Below are 26,830 nucleotides of genomic sequence, written 5' to 3'. Positions count from 1 at the left end.
CCGGGCACTTAGAATCTATGTGGATCGGACTGCTTCGGTTAGGAAGTCGGATTCTTTGTTTGTCCTCTTCGGTTTTCACAAGAGGGGTTGGCCTGCCAACAAGCAAACGTTAGCCCGTTGGCTTCGTTCCGTTATTTGTGAGGCTTATGCACAGGAGGGTTTACCTGTGCCAGCCTCTGTTAAGGCTCATTCCACTCGTTCTGTGGGTCCCTCTTGGGCTGCTAGACGTGGCACCTCGGCTGTTCAGCTGTGTAAGGCGGCCACTTGGTCTTCAATTCAAACGTTTTTGAGGTTCTATGCGTTTGACACCTTCGCCTCTCAGGATGCATCCTTCGGGCGCCGGGTACTCCTTTCAGCACAGGAGCGTCCCCGCCCTTAGTTGAACTGCTTTGGGACATCCCCAAGGTCAACCTTGTGGACCCCCTATGGACTCTGAAGTAGAAAACAAGAGATATGGTAAGAACTTACCTTTGTTATCTCTGTTTCTACGAAGTCCATAGGGTCCACAGGGCGCCCGCCCTGACGCACCTGGCTTCAAATGGGCTGTGTGGCTGGTCACCGGTTTTCCGTCTCCCATTTCTGTGAGTATGGTTTCTTGTGTGTTCCAGTCTTCCTTCTCTCTGTTTAGTCTCCTCCTCCGGCCTTAGCTGCTTACCAACTGAGGTGCCTGTGGCCGGGGCGGGGTATAGAGGAGGACGGACCCAAGTGCATCCTGGGAGCAGCAAAGCTTTAACTGTGTGGTGCCCATGGATCCAGATCCAGCTATACCCCAAGGTCAACCCTGTGGACCCTATGGACTTCGTAGAAACAGAGATAACAAAGGTAAGTTCTTACCATATCTCTTGTTTTCTTGCCAATTTCTCACATGGAATAGCCTTAATTTCTAAGAACAAGAATAGACTGTCGAGTTTCACATGAAAGTTCTCTTTTTCTGGCCATTTGGAGAGTATAATCGAACCCACAAATGTGATGCTCCAGATACTCAACTAGCTCAAAGGAAGGCCAATTTTATAGCTTCTCTAACAAGCAAACCCATTTTCAGCTGTGCTAACATAATTGTACAAGGGTTTCCTAATCATCCATTAGTCTTCTAACGCGCTTAGCAAACACAATGTACCATTAGAACACTGGAGTGATGGTTGCTGGAAATGGGCCTTTATACACCTATGTAGATATTCCTTTAACAACCAGAAGTTTGCAGCTAGTATAGTCATTTACCACATTAACAATGTATAGAGTGTATTTCTGATTAATTTAATGTTATCTTCATTGAAAAAAACAGTGCTTTTCTTTCAAAAATAAGGAAATTTCTAAGTGACCCCAAACTTTTGAATGGTAGTATATATATATATATATATATTACCAACTATGCAATGGTGGGCCAATCAGAACCTGGGGACAGGGCTTCGCAGGTGTAGGGGAGGTGCTGTGCTCCGTGTCCTGGCACCTTGTAAAAAAAATAAATAGTTTATGCTGTGCCATCGATGAAGGGAAACCGTCTGATTCTCCCCCATCGATGGTAAAAGCATTCGACATCAGCCATAAACCATCAATGATTATGAATCATCAATGGTCGATGGCCATCCCTAGGTCACATCCATGACATCACTAGTCAGACCATAGGCCCTTTATATCTTTCAGGGTAATTTTAAAGTGGTATGAGGTTAAACTTTACACTTTTGCATTATGTGTCTACAGTATCTTTAGATGCTTTCTATAACCCCAAATGCTGTCTCCTAATAATACACCAACAACACCACAGCGCACAATGAATTGACACTATCACAGACCCAGCACTATAAATTACATGTAATGCAGCAAGTACAGTGTGGAATAACATTAGGTGGAGTGACAAATCAAAACTAACATTGAATGAAATTGTGCTGTAGCTCTGTACATCTGTACTAACATCCAAATTCAGACATACAGTAATTCCCCTGTGACAAATAAAACCTCATTACTTACCTTTCCAAAGCCACCCTGGCCTAGCTGACGGAAGAACGTTAGTCTCTGGATGGTGTGAGAGACTTCATTGCTGAGGCAGGATGACTGAGCACTGCTGGTTCCTAATGGAAAAGTGAGATGAGAACATTTCAATAACTCCCATATATTATAGAACATTAAGGGGCCTAATTATCAAATGTTTTTATTTTCATATAATTATGTAGAAACTGCAGTTTCTACATAATTTTATGAATTGTTGCTATGTATTAATAGCCTAATGCATGGCATTTCATAGAAATCTCCTGCAGAAGGCTAATTAACACTGCAGATCGCAGTCCCCATTATTATCAATGAGGACTATGATCTGACCCCTATGTCCCAAATTCCGAAAGGCAAATCATTTTGGAGTTTGGCCCCATTAGTTTACATCATTTTCAGATGGTGTAAACCGCTTTAAGTCTATGGAGGCTTTACTCTCAGGAGAGAGATCTTCCAATGCAGTGTCAGATTCCCCTGGAGGAGTTTTTCACAAATGTGAAAGACTGCTCCAAAATGCTGGGGAAATAACTCACAGGGACAGCGGTTATCACTACCGCTGTCCTTGCGGGTTCAGTTTAGTACATAGTGGGGCTACTTTCATTTGAAATAAAAAAAATTCTGCCGTGATATGAAGTGTTAATAATCGTGGCAGTGCCTAATTGAGCTCACATATTTATTACAGCAGACAACCAGGGACAGCCAAGTTACATGAATATTTCCATTCATATATCCTACTTCCTACTGTGTGCCAATTGCAGTCAATCTAAGGCCCATATTCAATTAGCGTTGAAAAGCCGAGATTGCCAAAAAGTTTTCACCGATGTGCGGTTTTCGCCACTTTACGAAGTATCGCCCTATTCAATTCCAGGACGCTTTTCGCCGATCATGGCTTTCCGCCTCTAATTGAATCCGGCCATTAGGGGTTTTTGGTCAGCTATATGTTTTGGGACCAGATGGAGCAATTCAATTGTTGCTCCACGTGGGCATTATAGCCGCCAGCATTTCTGCTTGCACCCTCTGGATGATGCGAGCAAAAATGTGCAATAAACCGGTAGTTAGAGTGTCCAAACAGCAGTTTGGGCGCCCTAACCAGGACTGTAGATGGGTTTATCCGTTTTACATGTCTAAACCTGGTCTAATAAGGCCTGATGACCGCAATAAGGCGTCCATTCATTTATTGTGAAAAACATTAAAACCATTTTATGCTAATCTTAACTCTAAAATAATGACACTGACAACAAGTGCTTGGTTCGAATCAAATTAATGTATTTATTAATTGCATGAATTTATTTTAATAAAGGGTGGCAAAAGAAGGCGCTACCACAACCCAGCTCTAGCCAAATACTTCTCACCAAAAACTGGGGATGACTAAGATGCCCCCCTTTCAATATGCATAACCTGCGCTGTGAAAGTCTCACCACCCCTTACTATGGCACAGTCCAGACACTTCCGCAAAGAAAGCGCCCAATTGTCCACCCCGCATAGGTAGGACACACTCCCTGTCCTTCAAAGGGGCAAGTGCCCCACAGCAACCACTTATGCCACATGTGCCCGCTGGTTAGTATCGCCTTCCCGCCTACTGCTTTAAAATTGTTTAGTAAAGGACAAACACACGGTTTTGGGTAGGGAGCGAGGGGCTTCCAACTGAAAAAGAGGCTGAACCTATTCAAATTTAGCCTTAAATAGAAAAACTCATTATGCAAGCCCCTTGAAACTCTAATTGGCTAACTGTCAACTAATGAAAAAAGGGCCTCAAAAAGGAGAAAACTGCCTAGCAAACAAATTCCCTATTACTGACCAATCACAAAAACTGAGGACTCTTATATAGCCTCATGCCTATGCAGCCCTCAGCTAGTCTAATTAATGGGTACCCAAAACCATTAAATTGCAACACTTGGCGCCCACTAATTATCGCCGCCCACAAAACAATTAAATTGCCCCTATAGTATATAATTCTGCTCATAATAACAGTATATACACACACATTTTTCTAATCTCATCAACTATGTTAATCCAATAGCATCAGAAATCTAAAGTATGTGAACTAAATATTTCCTTTTGTGACAAACAGGACTGTCTGCAACATTTGTGTTTGCATTACATTTGCCTATAATGTGTGGTCACATGACAGCACTGCTACTATCTGGGCCGAATTAAGGCTTGTGGGGGCCCCAGGGCAACTAAATTGTGGGGGCCCCTCCAAACCACACAGAGCCCACCCCCCTCCCTGAAAGACCCACCCAGAGCCTACCCCCGCCACATGAAGACAGGGACAAACGTAGGATTTTTTTTGAGGGGGGGGCCCTGAAAATAAATTTATATATATATATATATATATATATATATATATATAGAACCCATTTGAATCCGGCACTCATAATAAAAATTTGTACTTGCCCAGGTGCCCTCTACGCACACGAGTCCAAATCTGTGTCCAAATAGTATCCAAAGTGTAGCCGCACTCACGGGACTTGTTTAGATCAAGAAATTATAAACTGCTGATAGCAGGCTTGAATTCCAACGTTTCAGATATTTAATCTTTTTTCAAGGATATAGCACGGTGCTATATCCTTGAAAAAAGATTAAATATCTGAAACGTTGGAACTCAAGCCTGCTATCAGCAGTTTATAATTTCTTGATCTAAACAAGTCCCGTGAGTGCCGCTACACTTTGGATACTATATATATATATATATATATATATATATATATAAATCATACACTCACACATAAACAGTATACACACGCTAATACATATATACATATTAACACATGGACACTAGAACATATATACATATACACACTAACACATACACAGTATACACATAACATACTGTATACACCATGACATATATCCATATAGAATAGAATCACATACATACATACATACATACATACACACAAACCGAAACATTACACAAACATACCTTCACTTAATGCAGCAGCTACTACAGGACCAGTCCTGGTTGCAACAAGGACCGAGCACCTCGATCCATTAGGCCCCGCCCCCTCAATGTAATGCAGTGATTTGCGGGTATATGGGGCGGGGCTTGTCATATTGGCTCCGCCCCCCAATGTTGTGTGTCAGGGAGGGTTTCTATGTACGCAGAAACCCCCCTGCATCCGCAAAATGCGAGCGCTCTCTCTGAATGAGGGCGGTGGTTTCTCTTTAATGAGCCGCCCTCCTGGCTGCTCGCTAAGCTGTGGGTGACCACCCACAGCTTTAGCGAGCGGCCAGGTTGATGATCATGAGTGATGTCAGTGGTGCCGCCCCCAGATGGCAGGCGTTCCTTCGGGAACGCCTCTGTTTGGCCAGCCAGCCACCCCCCACCCTGCCTACAAAACAGTGCGAGCTGTCGATCACCATCGACAGCCGCCACTTTTGTAGTGAGCCCTGGAGCGAGAGAATCGACCCGCTTGAAAGCTAATAGGTGCTTGCGAGCGGGTCTGAATGAGACCCACTGTCTGTATCTGCTCCTGCTGCCTCTCCTCCCCTCCCCTCCTCTCCCCCATGCTGCTTCTACCACTGACTGTCTGTATAGTGCCATGTAGCCCCGTCCCCCTGCTCAGTCCCCCCCTCCCCTCCTCTCCCCCATGCTGCTGCTAGCACTGACTGGTTGTATAGTGCCATGAAGCCCCGTCCCCCTGCTCAGTCCCCCCCTCCCCTCCTTTCCCCCATGCTGCTGCTAGCACTGACTGGCTGTATAGTGCCATGCAGCCCCATCCCCTGCTCAGACCCCCCCCTCCCCTCATCTCCCCCATGCTGCTGCTAGCACTGACTGGCTGTATAGTGCCATGTAACCCCGTCCCCCTGCTCAGTCCCCCCCCTCCCCTCATCTCCCCCATGCTGCTGCTAGCACTGACTGGCTGTATAGTGCCATGTAACCCCGTCCCCCTACTCAGGCCCCCCCCTCCCCTCCTCTCCCCCATGCTGCTGCTAGCACTGACTGGTTGTATAGTGCCATGAAGCCCCGTCCCCCTGCTCAGTCCCCCCCTCCCCTCCTTTCCCCCATGCTGCTGCTAGCACTGACTGGCTGTATAGTGCCATGCAGCCCCATCCCCTGCTCAGACCCCCCCCTCCCCTCATCTCCCCCATGCTGCTGCTAGCACTGACTGGCTGTATAGTGCCATGTAACCCCGTCCCCCTACTCAGGCCCCCCCTCCCCTCCTCTCCCCCATGCTGCTGCTAGCACTGACTGGTTGTATAGTGCAACGTAGCCCCGTCCCCCTGCTCAGTCCCCCCCCTCCCCTCATCTCCCCCATGCTGCTGCTAGCATGGACTGGCTGTATAGTGCCATGTAGCCCCGTCCCCCTGCTCAGTCCCCCCCCTCCCCTCATCTCCCCCATTCTGCTGCTAGCACTGACTGGCTGTATAGTGCCATGTAACCCCGTCCCCCTGCTCAGTCTCCACCCTCTTCTAGTTGTGGTGCTCTTTTGCACTGAAGCTGTAATCAAAGTTGGGGGGCGCCCTGAGACAGGAGGGCAGAGGGAAACTTTAAACTGGATCTGGGGCCAAGATACGATTTGTGGAGCTTGTTAGCTATATCTCCTTCCAGAGCTTCACACTTGTGTATATGACAACTTCATCAATGCTCGGCAGAAACTGACTCGATTAAGGGAGGGGCGACAGGGGTGGTCGTCCAGGGGCCCCCACACAAAGCGACACCTGTTCCCGGGTTGAGGGTCTCATTCAGACCCACTCACAAGCGGAGCGCTCGCAAGCGGGTCGATGTTGAGGCCCTGCGCACGTGCAGCGTCCGCACTGCGAGTGTGCAAGCCCCGGAGCGAGAGAGAAATTCTCTTACTCTGGGGCTCACTACAAAAGGGGCGGCTGTCAATGGTGATCGACAACTTGCACCGTTTTGTAGGCAGGGTGGGGGGTGGCTGGCTGGCCAAACAGAGGCGTTCCCGAAGGAACGCCTGCCATCTGGGGGCGGCACCACTGACATCACTCATGATCATCAACCTGGCTGCTCGCTAAAGCTGTGGGTGGTCACCCACAGCTTAGCGAGCGGCCAGGAGGGCGGCTCATTAAAGAGTTGTCGATCACCATTGACAGCCGCCCCTTTTGTAGTGAGCCCCAGAGTGAGAGAATTTCTCTCTCGCTCCGGGGCTTGCACACTCGCAGTGCGGACGCTGCACGTGCGCAGGGCCTCAACATCGACCCGCTTGCGAGCGCTCCGCTTGTGAGTGGGTCTGAATGAGACCCTCAACCCGGGAACAGGTGTCGCTTTGTGTGGGGGCCCCTGGACGACCACCCCTGTCGCCCCTCCCTTAATCGAGTCAGTTTCTGCCGAGCATTGATGAAGTTGTCATATACACAAGTGTGAAGCTCTGGAAGGAGATATAGCTAACAAGCTCCACAAATCGTATCTTGGCCCCAGATCCAGTTTAAAGTTTCCCTCTGCCCTCCTGTCTCAGGGCGCCCCCCAACTTTGATTACAGCTTCAGTGCAAAAGAGCACCACAACTAGAAGTTGAAAATGAGGAGGGTGGAGACTGAGCAGGGGGACGGGGTTACATGGCACTATACAGCCAGTCAGTGCTAGCAGCAGAATGGGGGAGATGAGGGGAGGGGGGGGACTGAGCAGGGGGACGGGGCTACATGGCACTATACAGCCAGTCCATGCTAGCAGCAGCATGGGGGAGATGAGGGGAGGGGGGGACTGAGCAGGGGGACGGGGCTACGTTGCACTATACAACCAGTCAGTGCTAGCAGCAGCATGGGGGAGAGGAGGGGAGGGGGGGGCCTGAGTAGGGGGACGGGGTTACATGGCACTATACAGCCAGTCAGTGCTAGCAGCAGCATGGGGGAGATGAGGGGAGGGGGGGGTCTGAGCAGGGGATGGGGCTGCATGGCACTATACAGCCAGTCAGTGCTAGCAGCAGCATGGGGGAAAGGAGGGGAGGGGGGGACTGAGCAGGGGGACGGGGCTACGTTGCACTATACAACCAGTCAGTGCTAGCAGCAGCATGGGGGAGAGGAGGGGAGGGGGGGGCCTGAGTAGGGGGACGGGGTTACATGGCACTATACAGCCAGTCAGTGCTAGCAGCAGCATGGGGGAGATGAGGGGAGGGGGGGGTCTGAGCAGGGGATGGGGCTGCATGGCACTATACAGCCAGTCAGTGCTAGCAGCAGCATGGGGGAAAGGAGGGGAGGGGGGGACTGAGCAGGGGGACGGGGCTTCATGGCACTATACAACCAGTCAGTGCTAGCAGCAGCATGGGGGAGAGGAGGGGAGGGGGGGACTGAGCAGGGGGACGGGGCTACATGGCACTATACAGACAGTCAGTGGTAGAAGCAGCATGGGGGAGAGGAGGGGAGGGGAGGAGAGGCAGCAGGAGCAGATACAGACAGTGGGTCTCATTCAGACCCGCTCGCAAGCACCTATTAGCTTTCAAGCGGGTCGATTCTCTCGCTCCAGGGCTCACTACAAAAGTGGCGGCTGTCGATGGTGATCGACAGCTCGCACTGTTTTGTAGGCAGGGTGGGGGGTGGCTGGCCAAATGGAGGCATTCCTGACGGAACGCCTGCCGTTTGGGGGCGGCCCCACTGACATCACTCATGATGTCAGTGGTGAACTTCCGGCTCTATTAGAGCCGAAAGCTCACTGGGGCTTGCAGCAGACGAGACCCTACCACAACGGTCTCGTCACAAGCCCCGATGGTCACGATGGTCTTGACCATCGCGACCATCAACCTGGCCGCTCGCTAAAGCTATGGGTGGTCACCCACAGAATAGCGAACGGCCAGGAGGCCGGCTTTGAACATAGACGCGGCCGCCCTCATTCAGAGCGAGTGCTCACATTTTGCGAGCGGCTCTGAATGAGGTCCAGTGTGCCAAGTGATGATGTAAGGTAAGAGGGAGGAGGAGGAACACTATCTATATGTATATATGAATAAGGCCAAGATTTACTAAATAGGATAATGCTGTAAAACCCCAGAAAATGCAGTTTTCAGGGTTTTTACCGCATTCTCCATATGTACAAAGCACCGGCAAGCATCAACCCGATGGGTAACGCCACCTTTAGGTGGCATTACCCAATGGAAGCCTATGGGCTTCTTTTCAGGACACTCCTAGTTGGGAGGGATCTGATCGGATCTCTCCCATGAGCCCCCACGGCCGTCTGGGCATGCGTAGAAGGACGCCTGAGGCACTTCTGGGTATTAAACTCGGAAATCCCTCTGCCGGGCAGCATAGCAAAGGACAGCTCTTATCGGGGTAGCTGTCCTTTGCGATATTCTAGGTACATACCACGGTAATGAACTGCAGTGTGTACACGAAGACAGGCGGGATGTACCGCATTGCTAATGCAATGCTTAGTACATCCCGCCCTAAGTGTGTGATTATCTGTATGTGTGTAAATGAATGAATGTATGTATATGACTTTGTGTACCAGTATGATATATATATGTGTGTATAAGTTTCTGGCTACATGTATGTATGTGTGACAGTGTGTATGTATGTGTGTGTGACAGTATGTATGTATGTGTATAAGGGGCAGATGTAGTACTTAGCTTTGGAGAGAGATAAAGGACTTGAGTCACTTGTATGCACTGCAGTGCACGTGCATGAATTAGCATTACGATCGTACTGTGATCACTTATACAGATATAAAGCCATCGCAGACAGAGGGACAGGACATCAGCGTTTGGGGGTGCTGACGGGGGAGTGGTTGGAGAACCACAGACCTGTCTGTCTATTTGAATGCCATTTCCAAGGCGTGCATAAATAAGCCACTCCAGACGGCATACGCAGCTTGAGTACGTGTGATGACATCTAAAATTTCTGAGTAAGGACCGAGTAGCTGTAATTCTGCATGAGGGTCCAATGTTACTTGATGGTACCGATGTATACGCAGGTCTGCAAGGTATTACAAAGGTGAGATAGCGGTAGTAGGTGCCTCTATGTTGGCTTTGCGATTGCAAACATTAGCATATTTTCGCAGCAGATCTGCGTGCAGCTATAGCGATCCATAGTGAATCAGGCCCAAAGTGCCAACCAATCAGCTCTTAACTGTCATTTTTCAAACATTGCCTGTAAAATGACAGGAGCTGATTGGTTGGTATTTTATCTCTCTCCACTTTATCTCTCTCCAAGGCTTAGTAAATCTACCCCTGTACGTGTAACTACATATGTAGGTGTGTGACAGTATATATGTATATGTGTGTGACTGTATGTATGTGTATATGATGTGTGTGACAGTATATCTGTATGTGTATATGTGTGTGACTGTATGTATGTGTATATGATGTGTGTGACAGTATATCTGTATGTGTATATGTGAGTGACTGTATGTATGTGTATATGTGTGTGACAGTATATCTGTAAGTGTATATGTGAGTGACTGTATGTATGTGTATATGATGTGTGTGACAGTATATCTGTAAGTGTATATGTGAGTGACTGTATGTATGTGTATATGATGTGTGTGACAGTATATCTGTATGTGTATATGTGTGTGACTGTATGTATGTGTATATGATGTGTGTGACAGTATATCTGTAAGTGTATATATGTGTGACTGTATGTATGTGTATATGATGTGTGTGACAGTATATCTGTATGTGTATATGTGAGTGACTATGTATGTGTATATGTGTGTGACTGTATGTATGTGTATATGATGTGTGTGACTGTATATCTGTATGTGTATATGTGTGTGACTATATGTATGTGTATATGATGTGTGTGAAAGTATATCTGTAAGTGTATATGTGTGTGACTGTATGTATGTGTATATGATGTGTGTGACAGTATATCTGTAAGTGTATATGTGAGTGACTGTATGTATGTGTATATGATGTGTGTGACAGTATATCTGTATGTGTATATGTGAGTGACTGTATGTATGTGTATATGTGTGTGACAGTATATCTGTAAGTGTATATGTGAGTGACTGTATGTATGTGTATATGATGTGTGTGACAGTATATCTGTAAGTGTATTTGTGAGTGACTGTATGTATGTGTATATGATGTGTGTGACAGTATATCTGTATGTGTATATGTGTGTGACTGTATTTATGTGTATATGATGTGTGTGACAGTATATCTGTAAGTGTATATGTGTGTGACTGTATGTATGTGTATCATACTTGCCTACTTTTGAAAACTAATTTCAGGGAGATTTTAGATAGTGGTTGGACTGCCATTTGTCCTGCAGTCTATACTACCAGGAACTCGGGTGTACTGTATACATAACCAAAGTCAGCAGAATAGATATGAAAAAGGGGTTCTAGAAAATGGAAGCCACCCTAAATCACTGCAAGTGGTAATCTCAAGTCTGAGAAACGCCCCCTCCCCTCCTCATTAAAAATTATTTCACAGATCTGATACACCCTTCCGCCATAGTTTAAAATCAGACCCCACATCAGCCTCTCTCAATTATGATCATATGGTACCCCACACTTGACAAACCCCCTCCCTCAATTGGAAACATACCCCAGTCCTGATTATCTTCCCGGCCTTTCTCAATGTACTCTATAATCAGTCTCAAACATGACAACTCCCTCAATTAAAATCACATCCCAGAACTGCCCCCCAGACCTAACAACCTATCCCCCTTAATTAATAACATATTTTAGAAGTGGCCCCCTTCTTCATACATGACAACCCCCCTCTTCTCCCTCAATTAACAGCATGTTCCAGAAGTGACAACCCCCCTTCTCCCTCAATTAACAGAATGTTCCAGAAGTGACCCCCCCTCATACCTGACAACCCCCCCTTCTCCCTCAATTAATAGCATGTTCCAGAAGTGACAACCCCCCTCATACCTGACAACCCCCCCTTCTCCCTCAATTAACAGAATGTTCCAGAAGTGACCCCCCCTCATACCTGACAACCCCCCATTCTCCCTCAATTAATAGCATGTTCCAGAAGTGACAAACCCCATACCTGACAACCCCCCCCCCTTCTCCCTTAATAGCATGTTCCAGAAGTAACCCCCCTCATACCTGGCAACCCCCCCTCCTCCCTTAATAGCAAGCCCAAAACTGTTCTTCCCTTCCCTGCCCCCCTCCCCCTTCACCTTCAATAAAAATCATTTACTAACTGCCTTAAATCTGATAAAAGAAAATGCATTTTAAAAATAAGACCTCAAATCAATGGGGGAAGTCCAATACTCACCAGTCTCCTGCTGCTGTTGTCCCTCCTATCTCCGGCTCTCTTTCAAAGTCTGCATGGCCGTTTGCAGCCTTCCACCAGCCATCCACCAATCAGCGTTCAGATACTCCAGCCATCCACCAATCAGTGTTCAGATACTCCTATCACTGTGATTGGTGGATGGCCAGCTCCATCCACCAATGAGGCTGCAGACAATGTTACTTGGCTTCTGCCATCGCGGCCGCGGATCCAAATCCTTTACAGTGTACCGGCCGGGCCGGCCCGGGGGAAGATGCCTTCCTGCACAGCTCACCCTCTACTTATATTTTTTTTACTAACGACGTGAGCAGACTTGGGACAGCAGCCGGGGAGGAGGAGAGGACGCTGCAGCCGCCGCCAGTCCCGCTCCCTGCAGTCAGAGATCAGACAGACTCGGGAGGCAGTGACACCTAGGCGGCCAACGTTACTCACAACTCCGTGGTAGCCGGCCTATCATATTACATTACTGTAAATGACGTTGCGTGTCATGATGTCCTCAAGCCAGGCCCCTCCCCTTTCATATCCGACTCGCGCATGCGTAGTGCGGTGCTTTGACAGGTCAGTGGGAAATACCGGGGGATTCTCTATACTTTCCGGGGTAGCGGGAGCTCCCAGCTTATAGAGGGAGGCCCCCAGCGGAATGCGGGAGGGTAGGCAAGTCTGATGTGTATTTGATGTGTGTGACAGTATATCTGTAAGTGTATATGTGTGTGACTGTATGTATGTGTATATGATGGGTGTGACAGTATATCTGTATGTGTATATGTGTATGACTATATATGTATACATGTCCTCCCAACCATCACAATGTTGCTGGGACCTGCTGTGCACATGAGCATAGGGGGCAGCCCAGCAGCTGTGGAAGCAATGTGTACGCCCCCAGTGTGAAGAAAAATGGGTGTGTGATGTATGGCCATTTCCCTATTTAATTGCATGCAGAAGGCTCACACACTATGAGCCTGATTCAGAGTTGTACACAAACCTGATCATTTGCTTACAGCTTCGATGATGGGTGATCGGCGCATGCAGAGGATCTGTACGGCTCATTTTCTGATAAGTGTCCATGAGATCGCTTGCAGTATCCCCTAAGCTGCAGCATGATTGACATGCTGTGGCCATTTGGGGGTGGGGGTGGTGACAGTGATTGATTTACAAAATGGGGACATGTTGCCCCCATTTTGTAGGCATAACAAGGCCAGGATCTCCATCTTCTGATGCGGATTTCCTGGCCCCAGCAGAGGCGTTCCATAGGCCATTGTTAGTAAACTTAGGCTACTTATACCCCTTTCACACTGCAAGCAATAACCCGGGTTATTGTGCAGTGTGGAAGGACCCAGTTGAAATAACCTGGGTCAAGTGACCCGGCATGTCAACCTGGGTAACGAGCAGGATTGAACACGGGTTCATCCCGGCTCGCAGTGCAGTGTGAACGGATAACCTGGGTCGATGTGACTTGGGACCCGTTAGCAGCATAGGAAGAGCTGGCGCTTGGAGATGATCTCACATGACGCCAGTGACATAATTGACCCTGCAATAAGCCGGGTCATGCTGCCAGTCTGAGATTCCAAAGTGAAAGGGGTATAAGATGGCCCGTGGCTGTTAGATGGTGATTTGATGCTGTGTCTTTGGATGCACCACTCTGAGCTGGGATGCCGGCAGTGAGAGTTTTCAGCCTCCAGACGTACAATTCTGAAACAAGCCCAATGACCAAAACTTTGTATCTCAAATATTGGTCTTTAGTGACCCCCAGCCTTAAGTTCCGGGCCCCTCAAAGCCTCAATCCAGCTCTGCTTGGTCCAGTTGAGTAATTCCATCTTCAGATGGGGAGAAGGTGTAACAGATAATTACTGGCAGAGTACGTTATGTGGTCAGAGGATTTATCATATGGTTGGGTGGAGTCTGAGATCATTAGTAAATCATGGTATTGATTATTGACAAATAATGTAAGAGACATGATTGGTATGGCAGGAAATTGGAACGGAGCTGCACAAATCATTTTTGACCCTAAAGTACAGTGTAATTCTTCTAATTTCCCAGATGTAATGGGCCACATGTTCTGGGGATAGCAAAATGAAGTTAAAAAAGTATTTTTATTTGTTTGTTTAATCTTGCATCAGACGTCTGCTTTATAGGTGAACACAATAAGGATTAAGGTGGCGTCTCTATATCCTGTATTTTACAAATATGTATGTAAATATGTGTATGGGTTTCATACTCACAGATAGTGATCATCACAATTACAATAGATATAATGACTACTAAATGACTGGACACTAATGTTAATATTAAGCTTTATTTACAGATATCAATTTAGCTTTTAGATTTAAAGCGGGAATAATGTCTAATTATTGCTGCTTTAACTCTAGCGGGTAAGTCACCAAAATCTTGCAGCTGCCTGCAACCCACAGGCTATTACACTTAGCCCATAATCTTTACTTCTAATTCACATTAATCAGTACATCCAATTACTACCAGTACCCACACTGCAAGTGACTGAAGCCGCCTTGTCATTGGTAGCTCCCCATTAGCCTCTACACATCCAATTACATCACCCACACACTAAGGGGTCAATCCAAAAGACTGCGAAGGGTGCATGTTGCTCTTGCCATGGCGTTAAAACACCAGCAATGGCACGGCATTTCGCACCCCTCGCGGCCTGATCTGAGCCTGGATTCACATAATTTTGCTTGGAGCCCTACGAGGCTGTGAGCACTTAATGCGAATTCGGGATGCCGTCAAGTGCAGCCGTTGTCATGATGACTCGCACCCTGGAGTACATCGCATTTAATTGCACAGTAATACATGTGGTGTAAATGGTGCTTTACACATTACCAATACTCTTGGGGGAGATGTATCAAACCTTGGAGAGAGATAAAGTGGAGAAAGATAAAGTACCAACCAATCAGCTCCTAACTGTCACTTTACAGACTGTGTTTGAAAAAATAAAGTTAGGAGTTGATTAGTTGGTACTTTATCTCTCTCCCCTTTATCTCTCTCCAAGATTTGTTACATTTCTCCACAATATTTAATAGTTTGGTTGTAGTCCATGGGGTACAATATTTCAGCCCAGATATAGTGCAACCCCCTATTACTGTAATAAGTACAAACATTGTCATATATAAGCATTCTTGGATTTACTATTAAGACAAATACCACTAAATTAGATTTTGATGCAAGAAACAGCATGATGTAAATAAATACATGTAAATGTATTTTCAAATAATGGTATAGATATAGAGGCCTCAGCACTTGTCTACTATAGCACAGCCTACAAAATGTCATTCATGGTGTTTGTATGATAACAGTTTGTATGTATGAGTCTCCCTTACCCTGTCTCTCTGCATCTACGTGATGTTCTTTGCTCTTCTTCTTATCTCCAGGCTTCTCCTCTGGGCAAGATGACAAGTGCCTGCATCTCTTCTGTCTCTTGATGGAGACCTTCACCTCTTCCTCGGAGGGGTTAGAAATAATCCTCCTCTTGCTGTAATGTCCGTTCTTGCTCTCCTCTGCGCTGGACGATAGCTTCCTCCATCTCTTCTTCCCCTTCTTGATGGAGACCTTCACCTCTTCCTCGGAGGAGGAGTCAGATAGGATCCTCCTCTTGCTGTCATGTCCAGTATGGTTCAACTCCTCTGAGCTGGATAATAGTTTCCTCCATCTCTTCTTCCCCTTCTTGATGGAGACCTTCACCTCTTCCTCGGAGGAGGAGATGGAAATGATGCTCCTCTTCATGTCACGTTCGTTGTTGCTTAACTCCTCTGAGCTTGATGATATCTTCCTGCACCTCTTCTTCCCCTTCTTGCTGGAATTGATGCTCCTCTCCATGGTGGCCTTCTTCATCCCTGGCTTCCAACGGTCGCTCTTCCACCAGTGGTTTGAAAGTAAACTGCCCTGACACCAGCTGCAGCTTTGAAAAGTGGCATGTGCCATCAGTGGCAGTTACCTGCCCATATCCCTGTGCTACATACATGGTGTATGCTGGGCGAGCCTATATGCATGTAACATGAATAGGGAGGCATGTGTGAGATTATCACTGGATTAAATAGGGGTTTCCTAAATTATGGGGTGGGAGTCATTTTATCAATGTGGATTGATCTGATTAAAATGTATCTATATTAAGGTGCATATTGAATTATGTTTGTCACTATTTTATTAAAAAAAAATTATAATGTATTATTTATATATTCTGTATTACCAGTTATTTATGTAGTGCACACACATATTAGCCCGTGCTTCCCAGAGAACATTTCAGTTACTGACATTAGTCCCTGGCAGTCCTTGTCTAATAAAAACATGGACATTAATCCCTGCCCCAGTGGATCTTACAACATACATGCCTACCCTCCCGGAAGTCGCAAGAGGCTCCCGATTTTTCAGGTAACCCCCCGCACCCCTGGAAGAGTAGCCACTTCTCCCACATTCTTCCCACTTCATAGTGAAGTGGGCAGAATAAGGAGATTTTTCTTGCGGACCGGCGGGTCAGCAAGTAGGGGGCGTGCCCTAATGACCTTATGATGTGTTCTTTAAATATGCCCCGTTCACGGCAAATTGCAGCGAGGGGGCGGGGCTTAATGATGCGACCCATCCCCAACTCCTCCCACCTGCTTCTCCTCCCCAGGCTTCTCCTGGGTAAGAAAACTCCAATGTCGGCAGGTTTGGCTTACAATCTGTATTCCCTATCACATGGGCTCACAGTTTATAGCAATACAGGTTGAGTCTCCCATATCCAAATATTCCGAAATGCAGATTTTTTTTTGCATGACTGAGATAGTAAAAACTTTGTTTTTTGATGGATCAATGTACACAAACTTTGTTTAAAGCACAACATTGTTAAAAATATTGTATAAAATTACCTTTAGGCTGTGTGTATACGGTGTATATGAAACATATACATTTCATGTATGTACACAAACTTTGTTTGAGCCTCAAAATTATTGAACATATTGTATAAAATGACCTGCAGGCTGTGTGTATACGGTGTATATAAATCATAAATGCTTTCTGTGTATAGATTTGGGTCCCATTCCCAAGATATTTCATTATGGTGTGCAATTATTCCAAAATACGGAATATTCCGATATCCAAAATACCCCTGGTCCCAAGCATTTTGGATATGTGAGACAGCCTGTACCAAATAGTTATTGACAAGATAAACACAAAACACACAGGTGCAGTAGTCAGCCATGGACGTGTCACTTCTCATACATACTATTATTCCTACTGGGATACAATCTGTCACTTTCCTCATTGTCCTACAGTGTGTCTTACAATTTGCATACTGTATCCAGTCTCATGGTCTCTCTATACCTTTTATAAGCCAGGGATATCATGGTCTTAACTTGGGCCTGTATTCAATTTGAGGCGAAAAGTCCGGATCCGCGATATTTTTTCGCCGATGACGTAATTTTTGCCTGTTTGGCTTTTACCCCGTATTCAATTTGAAAGACTTTCCACCTAGGCGGAAAGTCAATGCAATGTAATAGGCAGAAAAGTTTCGCCTATGAATGGGAGGCGGAAAAAGGTGCAGAATTGGGGTTTTGGGGTGCAATATTGCGGGAACCCCCGTGCAGTCTTCAGACAGTCCCCCAAAGGTAATCTGTGTCAACATTTTTTTTAAAAACACTTAAGGACACCTAAAAAAAAAATCACTTTCATTTTGGGGGCAAAAAATAAAAATGTTGGGGGACAAAGTTGAAAACTAGCAAACTTGACTCTGGGGGGTCCCCAAGTATGCCCCAAGTGTTTTTTTGATTGCATGCTCTTGCGGCAGGTGGTTTTTTCATGATTTTTTCAACTTCACTTTAGCAACTTATAAATATGCTAACCCCCATTTTCAAGTACCCCAAATTTGATGGGATAACTTATTTTCTGGAAAAAATATTCCTGAATACTCTTCTGCATCACGTATAGAAAAATACAATTTAGCAGCTATTAAGCCCGTTTAAAAACACCAAATACCTTCAGCAAGCCAAATCGGGGGGTACCATAGGGAACCCCCATGTCAGTGCATCTTTTGGGGGGTGTCAGGCTGATTTCCCCAAATCTGACAGCACTTTCCACCTGTTTAAGTTTCGCCGGGTCCCGTTTTCGCGTGCTTTCAAATTGAATACGGGGTAAAGCAGGCACGCGCGCGATACTTTTCCGCCTACAAAACAGGCAGAGTAGGCGGAAAGTCCGGGCCGCGAAAAAGTATTGCGGCTCGGCTCAAATTGAATACAGCCCTTAGCTGGATGTAATATTACTAGTACAACTGATATATTCCTACTAGAGATGAGCTAAGCTATTGCAATTTAGGTCCTTAAGAGTTTTGTTTCAATAAAAAAAAAATTGCCATAAAATACTGAAAAATTACTTTTTCAGGTGATAATTACACAGAAGCAGGGGCGGGGGCAGGAGGCCAGGTGCCCCCCAGGCCGCACCATCACCTAGAGTCCTGGGCTGCCTTCTCTGCAGTAAGCGCCCTGGTGGTCAAGTGGTTGATATAGCCGTGATCCACCTGTCGGATCTTACTACATCTTTCTGTTACTGCAGAGTGACAGAAGCCATGTAGTCTATAAGTTAGTTACAGAACAGGCTGTGATACTGGCGGCCGTATTACAGGGGAGACTGCTTGTGTGTAGCTGTGGCTGTGCTCCGTGAGTCACAGATGACAGCCTGAGACACAACAAGCAGGGCCAGCAATGTGACCATATTAGTGACATGTTGTACTGCAGCTAGCGGCTGTGTCACCCAGGACCCTCCTCAGACTTCAGGTGCCCCCACACCCAGATAACATAATAAATATATAATAAATGGAAGCGTCATTCTTAGTAGGAGGCTCCCATAATTATTAATATTAAAATATATTCAACTGACTCATATGAATATATAACCCTATATAGTACCCTCTGCTAGTAAGAGACTCCCATATAGGCAGGCGGGCCTGGCAAAAGAAATCTTGGGGCCCAGAACACTCATGTTTTTGGGGCCTCCCATCCCTTAATAGCAAAAAATGCTCATTTCATTATTTCCATTTCAGGATGGGGATAACAAGAGACAGTGAATGAAGAAATGATTTACTTAAATAAAGCTTTTTTTCTATATGTAATTTTATTAAGATATTTTAAATCCAAATATTTAAATATTGAAGTTTTTTTTTATTTTTTTTATGTAATCTGTCTTTATTGCAAACGAAAACAGCACGGTACAGATATGGCCGCAATGGCCTACAGAAACATCAAATAAATTCAAATAACAATATGAATTCAATGGACAAATATAATCATGAGGCATGAAATGAAAGAACAAGAAAGAGTAAGTCTCAGATCGCATGGTTCTGTACGTGCTTTCAGATATTACTAAGTAAAATAAAATAAAAGTAAATATAATATTAGAAATCAAAATAACTAAGAAAATAAAATACATAAAAATTAAGAAAGAAAATATTATATAAAGATAGCAAAAGAATGGGGAAAATTAAAAGAGGATGTCGCTATATCCTAAGAGGCATTTAAGTATTGTACTTTGTACTCAGTAGTCTCTTTAAAACTCAGCCAGCAATGCCAAGTGTCTGCAAATCTCAGGGGAGCTGGTTTAGATAATGAGAGGTCTTCCATATACATATACTGGTCTATTCTTTGGAACCATCGAGATATGGGAGGACAAGTCGAAGACCTCCAATAACATGGTACAGTAGCCCTCGCAGCATTCATCAGATGACGCAACATGGATTTTTTATATATAGATAATGGAAGGTCAGACAAATTTAGCAACCAAAATTCAGGTTTATCAGATAAAGAAAGACCAGTGATCAATTCCGATAAGTGTCGAACCTTCCTCCAGAAGTCAGCTAACACTGGGCATTGCCACCAAATATGAAAAGGGGTGCCCACAGCCTGTTGACAACGCCAGCATAAATCAGATAAATTTGGAAACATCCGATGAATGTGAACAGGGCACCTATACCATCTAGCCAAAATCTTATATTGGGTTTCTAGAACTTGGAGTGATGAGGAACTAGCAAAAGTAAAATCAAATATTTGTGACCACTGATCCTCAGTTAGTTCCCTTCCTAGTTCACTATGCCAAGCAGAGACATAAGACGGTAAGGATGGGTTAGAGTACTCAAGACACATTCGATATAAGGAAGAAATAAGGTGTCTTGGTGGATCTACTGCCATACATAAAACTTCAAACTTAGTTGGAGTCCAGCGAGGATCACTAGCCTTAAGAGAGTTAACATAGTGTCTTAATTGGAGATATACCCAGAATGAACGGGATGGGAGATTATATATTTGCCGGAGATCTGTAAAAGATCGCAATCCACTAGGTGCAACTAGGTGGGATATACATGTAATACCCTTTGTGGACCAATCAGATAAATTAGACGCCATGAGACCTGGGGGGAAATCTGGGTTATCCACCAGTGGAGTAGGTAATGAAGCGCCTGGGCTAAACGAGGGGGAGCTTCTAAATTTGTTCCAACAGTGGAGGGTGCGGCCTAGTGTCGGGTGAGATAAAGACGGACATTTAACAATCCAAGGAAGGACATGGGGTGGTTTACCTACTGTGTGACCTACTATACATGTCCATTGTTTGACTGCAGATAGTCTAGACATTTCAACAATCCTAGACAAGTGGACTGCATAGTAATAAGTAAGAAAGTGGGGTAATTGCAGACCACCTTTCAAACGACTTTGCGTTAATACAGCCTGTGATAGTCTGGATCTACCTGAGCCCCAAACAAAATGGTCCACTAAGCTTTGTAATTCCCTAAAAAAGGAAACTGGTATGGTAATAGGCAACACTTGCATCAGATATAAGACTTTAGGTAAAATAGACATCTTGACCGTGTTGATTTTACCCAACTTGGATAGCTTCAGTAGAGACCATCTCTGGAAATCTGTCTTAAATTGTTGAATAAGAGGGGGGAAATTTAATTGGTACAAATTTTTATTTGAAGGGGATAGAAGAACACCCAAATATTTAAGACTAGAAGAAGTCCAAACAAAGGGAAAAGCACTTCTAAGGCTTGTCACAGTACTGTCAGAGGCTGATACATTCATGGCAACAGATTTGGAAAAATTGATTTTAAAATTAGAGATCCCACTGAACCTATCAAACTCATGCATGAGGGCAGGGAGAGAGGTCACCGGCAAAGAGATGGTAGCAAGGAGATCGTCAGCAAATAGTGCCAATTTATACTCATGGTCTCCAATCTGCACACCTTTAATATCCCCGTTACACCGGATAGCCCTCGCCAATGCCTCCATGCAGAGTACAAATATAGGAGGAGACAGTGGGCATCCTTGACGTGTACCATTATTAATCGCAAAAGGCTCTGAAAAGGCCCCATTAACCCGTACTCTGGCCATGGGAAATTTATAAAGGGCTAAAATACGATAAAGACAGTGAGAGCCTAACCCCATATATCTGAGAAGACCTTCCATGAACCGCCAATCAATCCTGTCGAAGGCCTTATCTGCATCCGTTGAGAGAAGGACAACAGGGGACTTAGTTCCTTTAACAAAATGAACAAATCCCACTTGGTCCTCGTGTATCAAGCCAGGGAGAAGAGAACTCAACCTATTTGCCAGCATTTTAGCATACAATTTGAAATCATTATTTAATAAAGAAATAGGTCTATAGCTTGCACATTGGGCAGGATCCTTCCCCTCTTTGGGGATTATTGAAATATGTGCTTCAAGTGTCTGAGGGGAGAAACCCAGCCCATCTGAAACTTCATTACAGGCCTTCAAAAAAAGTGGTAACAACATAGATCTAAACGACTTATAATAACTTACAGGAAAACCATCAGGGCCAGGGCTTTTCCCAAGTGGAGTATTTGACAAAGCAAGATCTAGTTCCTCGTAAGTAAAGGGGCGATCGAGAGAGGTCAGATCACTCTCATCGAGTTGTGGGAAATCAACCGAGGAGAGGTAATTTCTGATCACTTCCTGATGCGTTAATGAATGGGTAGGTGATTGTTCCTTACGTAAATTATAAAGTTTCATGTAGTAATTTTGAAAGGCAGCTGCAATCTGAGGAAAGGTGTTTACAACATTCCCCCCTGAATCCCGAACATTAGAAACGTAAGATTTTAGCCTCTGAGTTTTTAAAGCTCTAGCAAGCATTTTGCCAGGCTTGTTACCCCATTGATAAAATTTGTGCCTGCATTTCTGTAAATCCAATTTAGTTTTATCGTGAAGAAGCTTATTAAGAGCCTGTCTTGCTTCAGTAAGTTCTCTCAATGTATTTTCATCTAAAGAAGATTTATGGGATGTCTCCAGGGATTTAATACGGGCTAGAAGTTGTTGCCTTTGAGCCATCCTCTCCCTTTTTAATCTAGAGCCTAACTGGATATAGTGTCCTCTAATCACACATTTGTGTGCCTCCCACACCGTTATCTTAGACACATCTGGAGCGTCATTAATATCGATATACTCAGTAATGGCTTTGAGAAGGTAATTTTTAGTACGAGGATCACTAAGCAAAATCTCATTAAAGCGCCATGTCCACGGTCTGGGCATCGAGTTGGGATAACATATATTTGCAAAGATTGGGGCATGGTCAGACCAAGTAATATGACCTATTTGACTATGGGGGAAATATTGAAGGTTTCTATGGTCTACAAGAAAGTAATCAATACGTGAATATACATAGTGCGGGTTCGAGTAAAACGTATAATCCCTAACCGTTGGATGTTGAGTCCTCCATAAATCTATCAATTGGTACTCAGAAAAGAGTTGACGTACTCTACGATGGTCCCGCAAGGAGACTCGGGGCGATCCCAAAGAACAGTCTAACACAGGATCTAAGGACCAGTTAAAATCTCCACCTATTATTACACACCCCTCTCTCAATGGTTCCAAAAGTTTTAAGACCTTATTAAAAAATTGCCTCTGTTTCTGACTCGGAGAATAAACATTTACAATAGTGTATACTTGATTATATATCTTACATTTCAATATCTGACATCTGCCTTCCACGAGGATATGATGAGATATATCTGTAACGGCGAGCTTACGAGAAAGGAGTATAGCCACTCCCAGGGACTTACTCTGAGAGTTATTACTGCAAAACACATGAGGGTAATAATAATTCCCAAGCTTAGGAGCAACCAGCTGCTTAAAGTGGGTTTCTTGCACAAAAGCCACATCTACCCTCTCTAGGTGAAGTTCTCGTAGTAATGTGGAACGTTTCTCAGGAATATTAAGACCTTTAACATTAAAGGAACATAATATTATATTTTCTGGCTTAAGAGGGGCCATGGCAGTGACTGTGGGAAAGGGTAATCATATATAGAGAGTAAGGCATTATATGAATCTTATAAAGGTGTACATGGGCAGCAGAGGTATAGCGACTAGAAAGGGAAAAAATAAAAACAAAAAATAAAAACAAAAATAATAAAGAAAAAATAAATAAAATAATAAGAAAAAACTGAAAATAGTCTTATTAGAATAAACAGGAAAATATATCCATGAGAAAAAATTTCCGCTATTGGAGCAGGCAGGAGACGATAGTCGGCCCATGCTCCAAGGTCAAAAAATGCGGAACAACCCAACTGGGGTAAGGCAGCTAGAAACCACCCCCCCGGGAATAAAGAACTAACATATATCCTGTAAACGATAATATCAACAAATCATCTACATAATAATAATAACAGTACCATCTACATTAGTATCGTAAATGTATGAGGCATAACTATATAGCAATTCTAGAAGAATTTCGTAAAAAAAAAAAAAAGAAGAAGGAAACTTGCTAGAACAAACACAACCTTACAAAATCTGCTGTATAGTGAGAACAAAAAGCATAAATAAATTATTTCCTTTCGTATAAACGACAAGTATAAAGCATTAAACTGTCAGGCAAGAGCTAAGACAATTATAAAAATCTATAATCATCAAATGATCAGTGAGCGAGCTGATCCCCAACAATATCAAAAGGATACAATTCCGGACATGCATCCTATCTAAGCTCAACAAAGAAGCAAAAAGATCATCACATTTAAATATCTTAGACGATCAGGTGCCAGAGGCCGTCCTCTCAAATCGTGGAGAAGTCGAATTATGTCTCTGTCCCCTCACCGTTGCCCAAGGAACTTTTGCAACAGGTGAGACGGGTGGATCTAGACGTGAGAACAGGTGGAACCAATCTTGGAGAGGAGGTATTGAAATAGAGAGAGCGTCACAAAAATTATCCAGGTCTTCTGGTGTCTGCAAGACAAGTTGGCGACCATCATGCATGACTTGAATACTCAGAGGAAATCCCCAATGAAAACGGACACCTTTCTGTTTAAGAATGTCAGTAAGAGGCTTAAGAAGGCGCCTTTGATGGAGTGTATTCCAGGAGAGGTCAGGGAAGATTTGAATTTTACTGCCGTTAAACTCAATACCATCCAGTTTGCGTGCTTTGCTGAGAATCTCTTCCTTAATATGATGGTAGTGAAGTCGACAAATAATGTCTCCGGGAGGCTCAGACTGGAGACCCTTTGGTCGTAGGGTCCGGTGAGCACGATCAAAAAGAATTATATTATCTGGTTCTGCATCCGTGAGTTCATTGAACATTTTGGTTAGTGCATCAACGATACCGGGACCTTGGACGTCCTCTGGGATTCCTCGGATACGTAAATTATTGCGACGCCCTCTGTTATCGAGATCAACCAATCTCCGCTGCATAATTCTCATCTCTTGTGCATGCGTAGAGACAATGTCCCGAACTTTTTGTTGAAAAGAACTAACTTCCTCCATGTGTGTCTCCATGTCAGACACCCGGTGGGCAACCTGAGAAATTTCTTTCTGAAGAGTAGCAATTTCCGCCTTGACTGTGGCCCCAATTTTCTTATCAAGATCTAGAAAGTCTTGTTTTGTAGGGAGAGAACGTAAGTGCGTTAGAACCTCAGCCATAGCGGTATCCGATATATCTCCGGAACCAGTATGAATTGGTGACGCCATAAGTCCAGTATTATCAGACGACGTAGATGGGTTAGAATCAGTACGTGCGTTATCTTCAAAAGCACCACCGTCAGGGGTAAGATAGCAGAATAAGTTGGGTTGCAATGATGTATCCACAGTCCTCTTTGCACTAGGTGTCCGCACTGTCCTCTTAGTTTTTCCCATCAGAGAGATAGAGACAAGAGAGACAAGAAAGAAAACAAACACATGGAGAAAGGGAAAAGAACAAACACAGCAGATATGTAGGACAAAAATATTAATACATGTATAGCCTCAGCAGGTATATTCCCAGGGTGCGCTCACCACGCACTCCTCCCCATAGTATACGGGTGAATCAGGGGGTCATGGCCATCTCGCAGCGTACTTGTCAGCCCATGGAAATCAACATCTACCTCCACAACGAAATATAGGAGATGTAATAGTAATATTAGGCAATACAATATGTTATAGACACCCGCTCTGAGATCATACAGAAGGACTTTTATAAATAGGTAGATGTAAAGTTACAAGCGTGGACACATGGGGGAGCTCCAAGCCCAAATATATTATAATATCAGTACACACTCATAGGAATGAAAGGATATATTGGAGGAAAAGAAAAACACATAAGAGTTTGCTTGCAGAAGAACTATATCTGTTATCCGACAAAGTGGCACGATTCTTTTTAATGGGCACTGTCCACTGGTTCACTTTCTTTATGGTGGGCAATCACAGTCCCCGCAATATAGCAGCAAAGATGTTAATATCCCCTCACAGCAAGATGACACAGTCAGTAGTCTCAGTGACCGAGCATAGGACCAGTAAACTCCTGCAGAAGCTTCAGTGGTCAGAGTCAGGGAACATATGTGTAAGGAGGATGTCACAGAGGGCTGTCTCACATATGGAAGCAATGCAGTACTTCCCAGGATAGCAGCCTCACCTTCCGGCAATAGATTGGGAGAAATAGGAGATGGAGCCAGAGAACCAGTAACAGGGGTGTATAAGGGCAGCCTCCGCTTGGTCACCGCTGTGCCCCGCGTCGTCCCGCGATACAACCACAGGGGTCTGGAGCGCCCGCAGCAAGTGTGCCGCCAGGAGCTTCCGGAGCACCGCCTGTCTCCAACCAGGGCACGAGAGGAGTCAGTAAGTGTTTGGGGTCTTCCAGGGGCTATTAGGTAGAGGGGAGGCGGGCGGTTCACCAACTCTAGGTCCCGGCTTCTTGGCGTGAACCAGGCCTCAAACCAGCGGGGGTCTGCTGACTGCCTCCGGGAACAGCAACTACCTCACTGGCAGCACAGCAGGGTCCTGAGAGCAGGAATAGGTGTCCAATGGAGAAATGGAGCCCAATAGTACCTCCAGTGAGGGCTTTTAGGGCTGATTTTGCAGGAGCTCTCTGCAGATGCGACTGCTCAGCTTTAAGTCCAGGCCGCGCCCCCCCAAATATTGAAGTTTTAGTAAGATTTTGGGGTACGTAAATCATGAAGGTGGACTACACATAGTGTCTGGTTTTTAATCTACTATAACAAGTTTAAGGCATAAAAACACTGTATAAACATTTGCTACATTTTATTTCAAAATAGACATTTTAAACAATGACCATAAAATGTATGATACATAGTATATATAGTATGATATAGGATTTCATACTTGTGATGAGCAGTGTTGTTCTCAGTGGCATAACAATGGTCCCGCAGACATTGCAGTGGCTTGGGGGTGCCGGAGGCCAAATTAGGGGCCGGTCGCAGGGGCAGGGTGTTGATATGAGAGTTGCACTCACAGCCAGCATCCCGCAGCA

General features: G+C 44.9%; 1 protein-coding gene and 1 pseudogene across 1 annotated transcript in view; one reads left to right on the top strand and one right to left on the bottom strand.

Annotated features, from left to right (window-relative positions):
• The window catches only part of LOC148517638 (protein kinase C delta type-like), a gene marked incomplete at its 5' end in the record, with an annotated part of 67,245 nt that extends 51,476 nt beyond the window's left edge, over positions 1–15,769 (bottom strand). Inside the window, 3 exons of the mRNA XM_088478490.1 lie at positions 1,966–2,066; positions 15,454–15,562; positions 15,689–15,769. Coding sequence (XP_088334616.1) covers positions 1,966–2,066; positions 15,454–15,562; positions 15,689–15,769 — 291 coding nt within the window. The remainder of the gene's footprint in view (positions 1–1,965; positions 2,067–15,453; positions 15,563–15,688) is intronic.
• A 10,130-nt stretch (positions 15,770–25,899) lies between these two features.
• Positions 25,900–26,830, top strand: part of LOC148517637 (serine/threonine-protein kinase PLK2-like) — a 46,895-nt pseudogene continuing 45,964 nt past the window's right edge.

This window comes from Taudactylus pleione, unplaced genomic scaffold (assembly GCF_031769625.1).
Source record: "Taudactylus pleione unplaced genomic scaffold, aTauple2 ptg000214l, whole genome shotgun sequence".
NCBI lineage: Eukaryota > Metazoa > Chordata > Amphibia > Anura > Myobatrachidae > Taudactylus > Taudactylus pleione.
The sequence above is the reverse complement of the archived record's forward strand: the minus strand, read 5'-3'. Positions and strand labels throughout refer to the sequence as shown.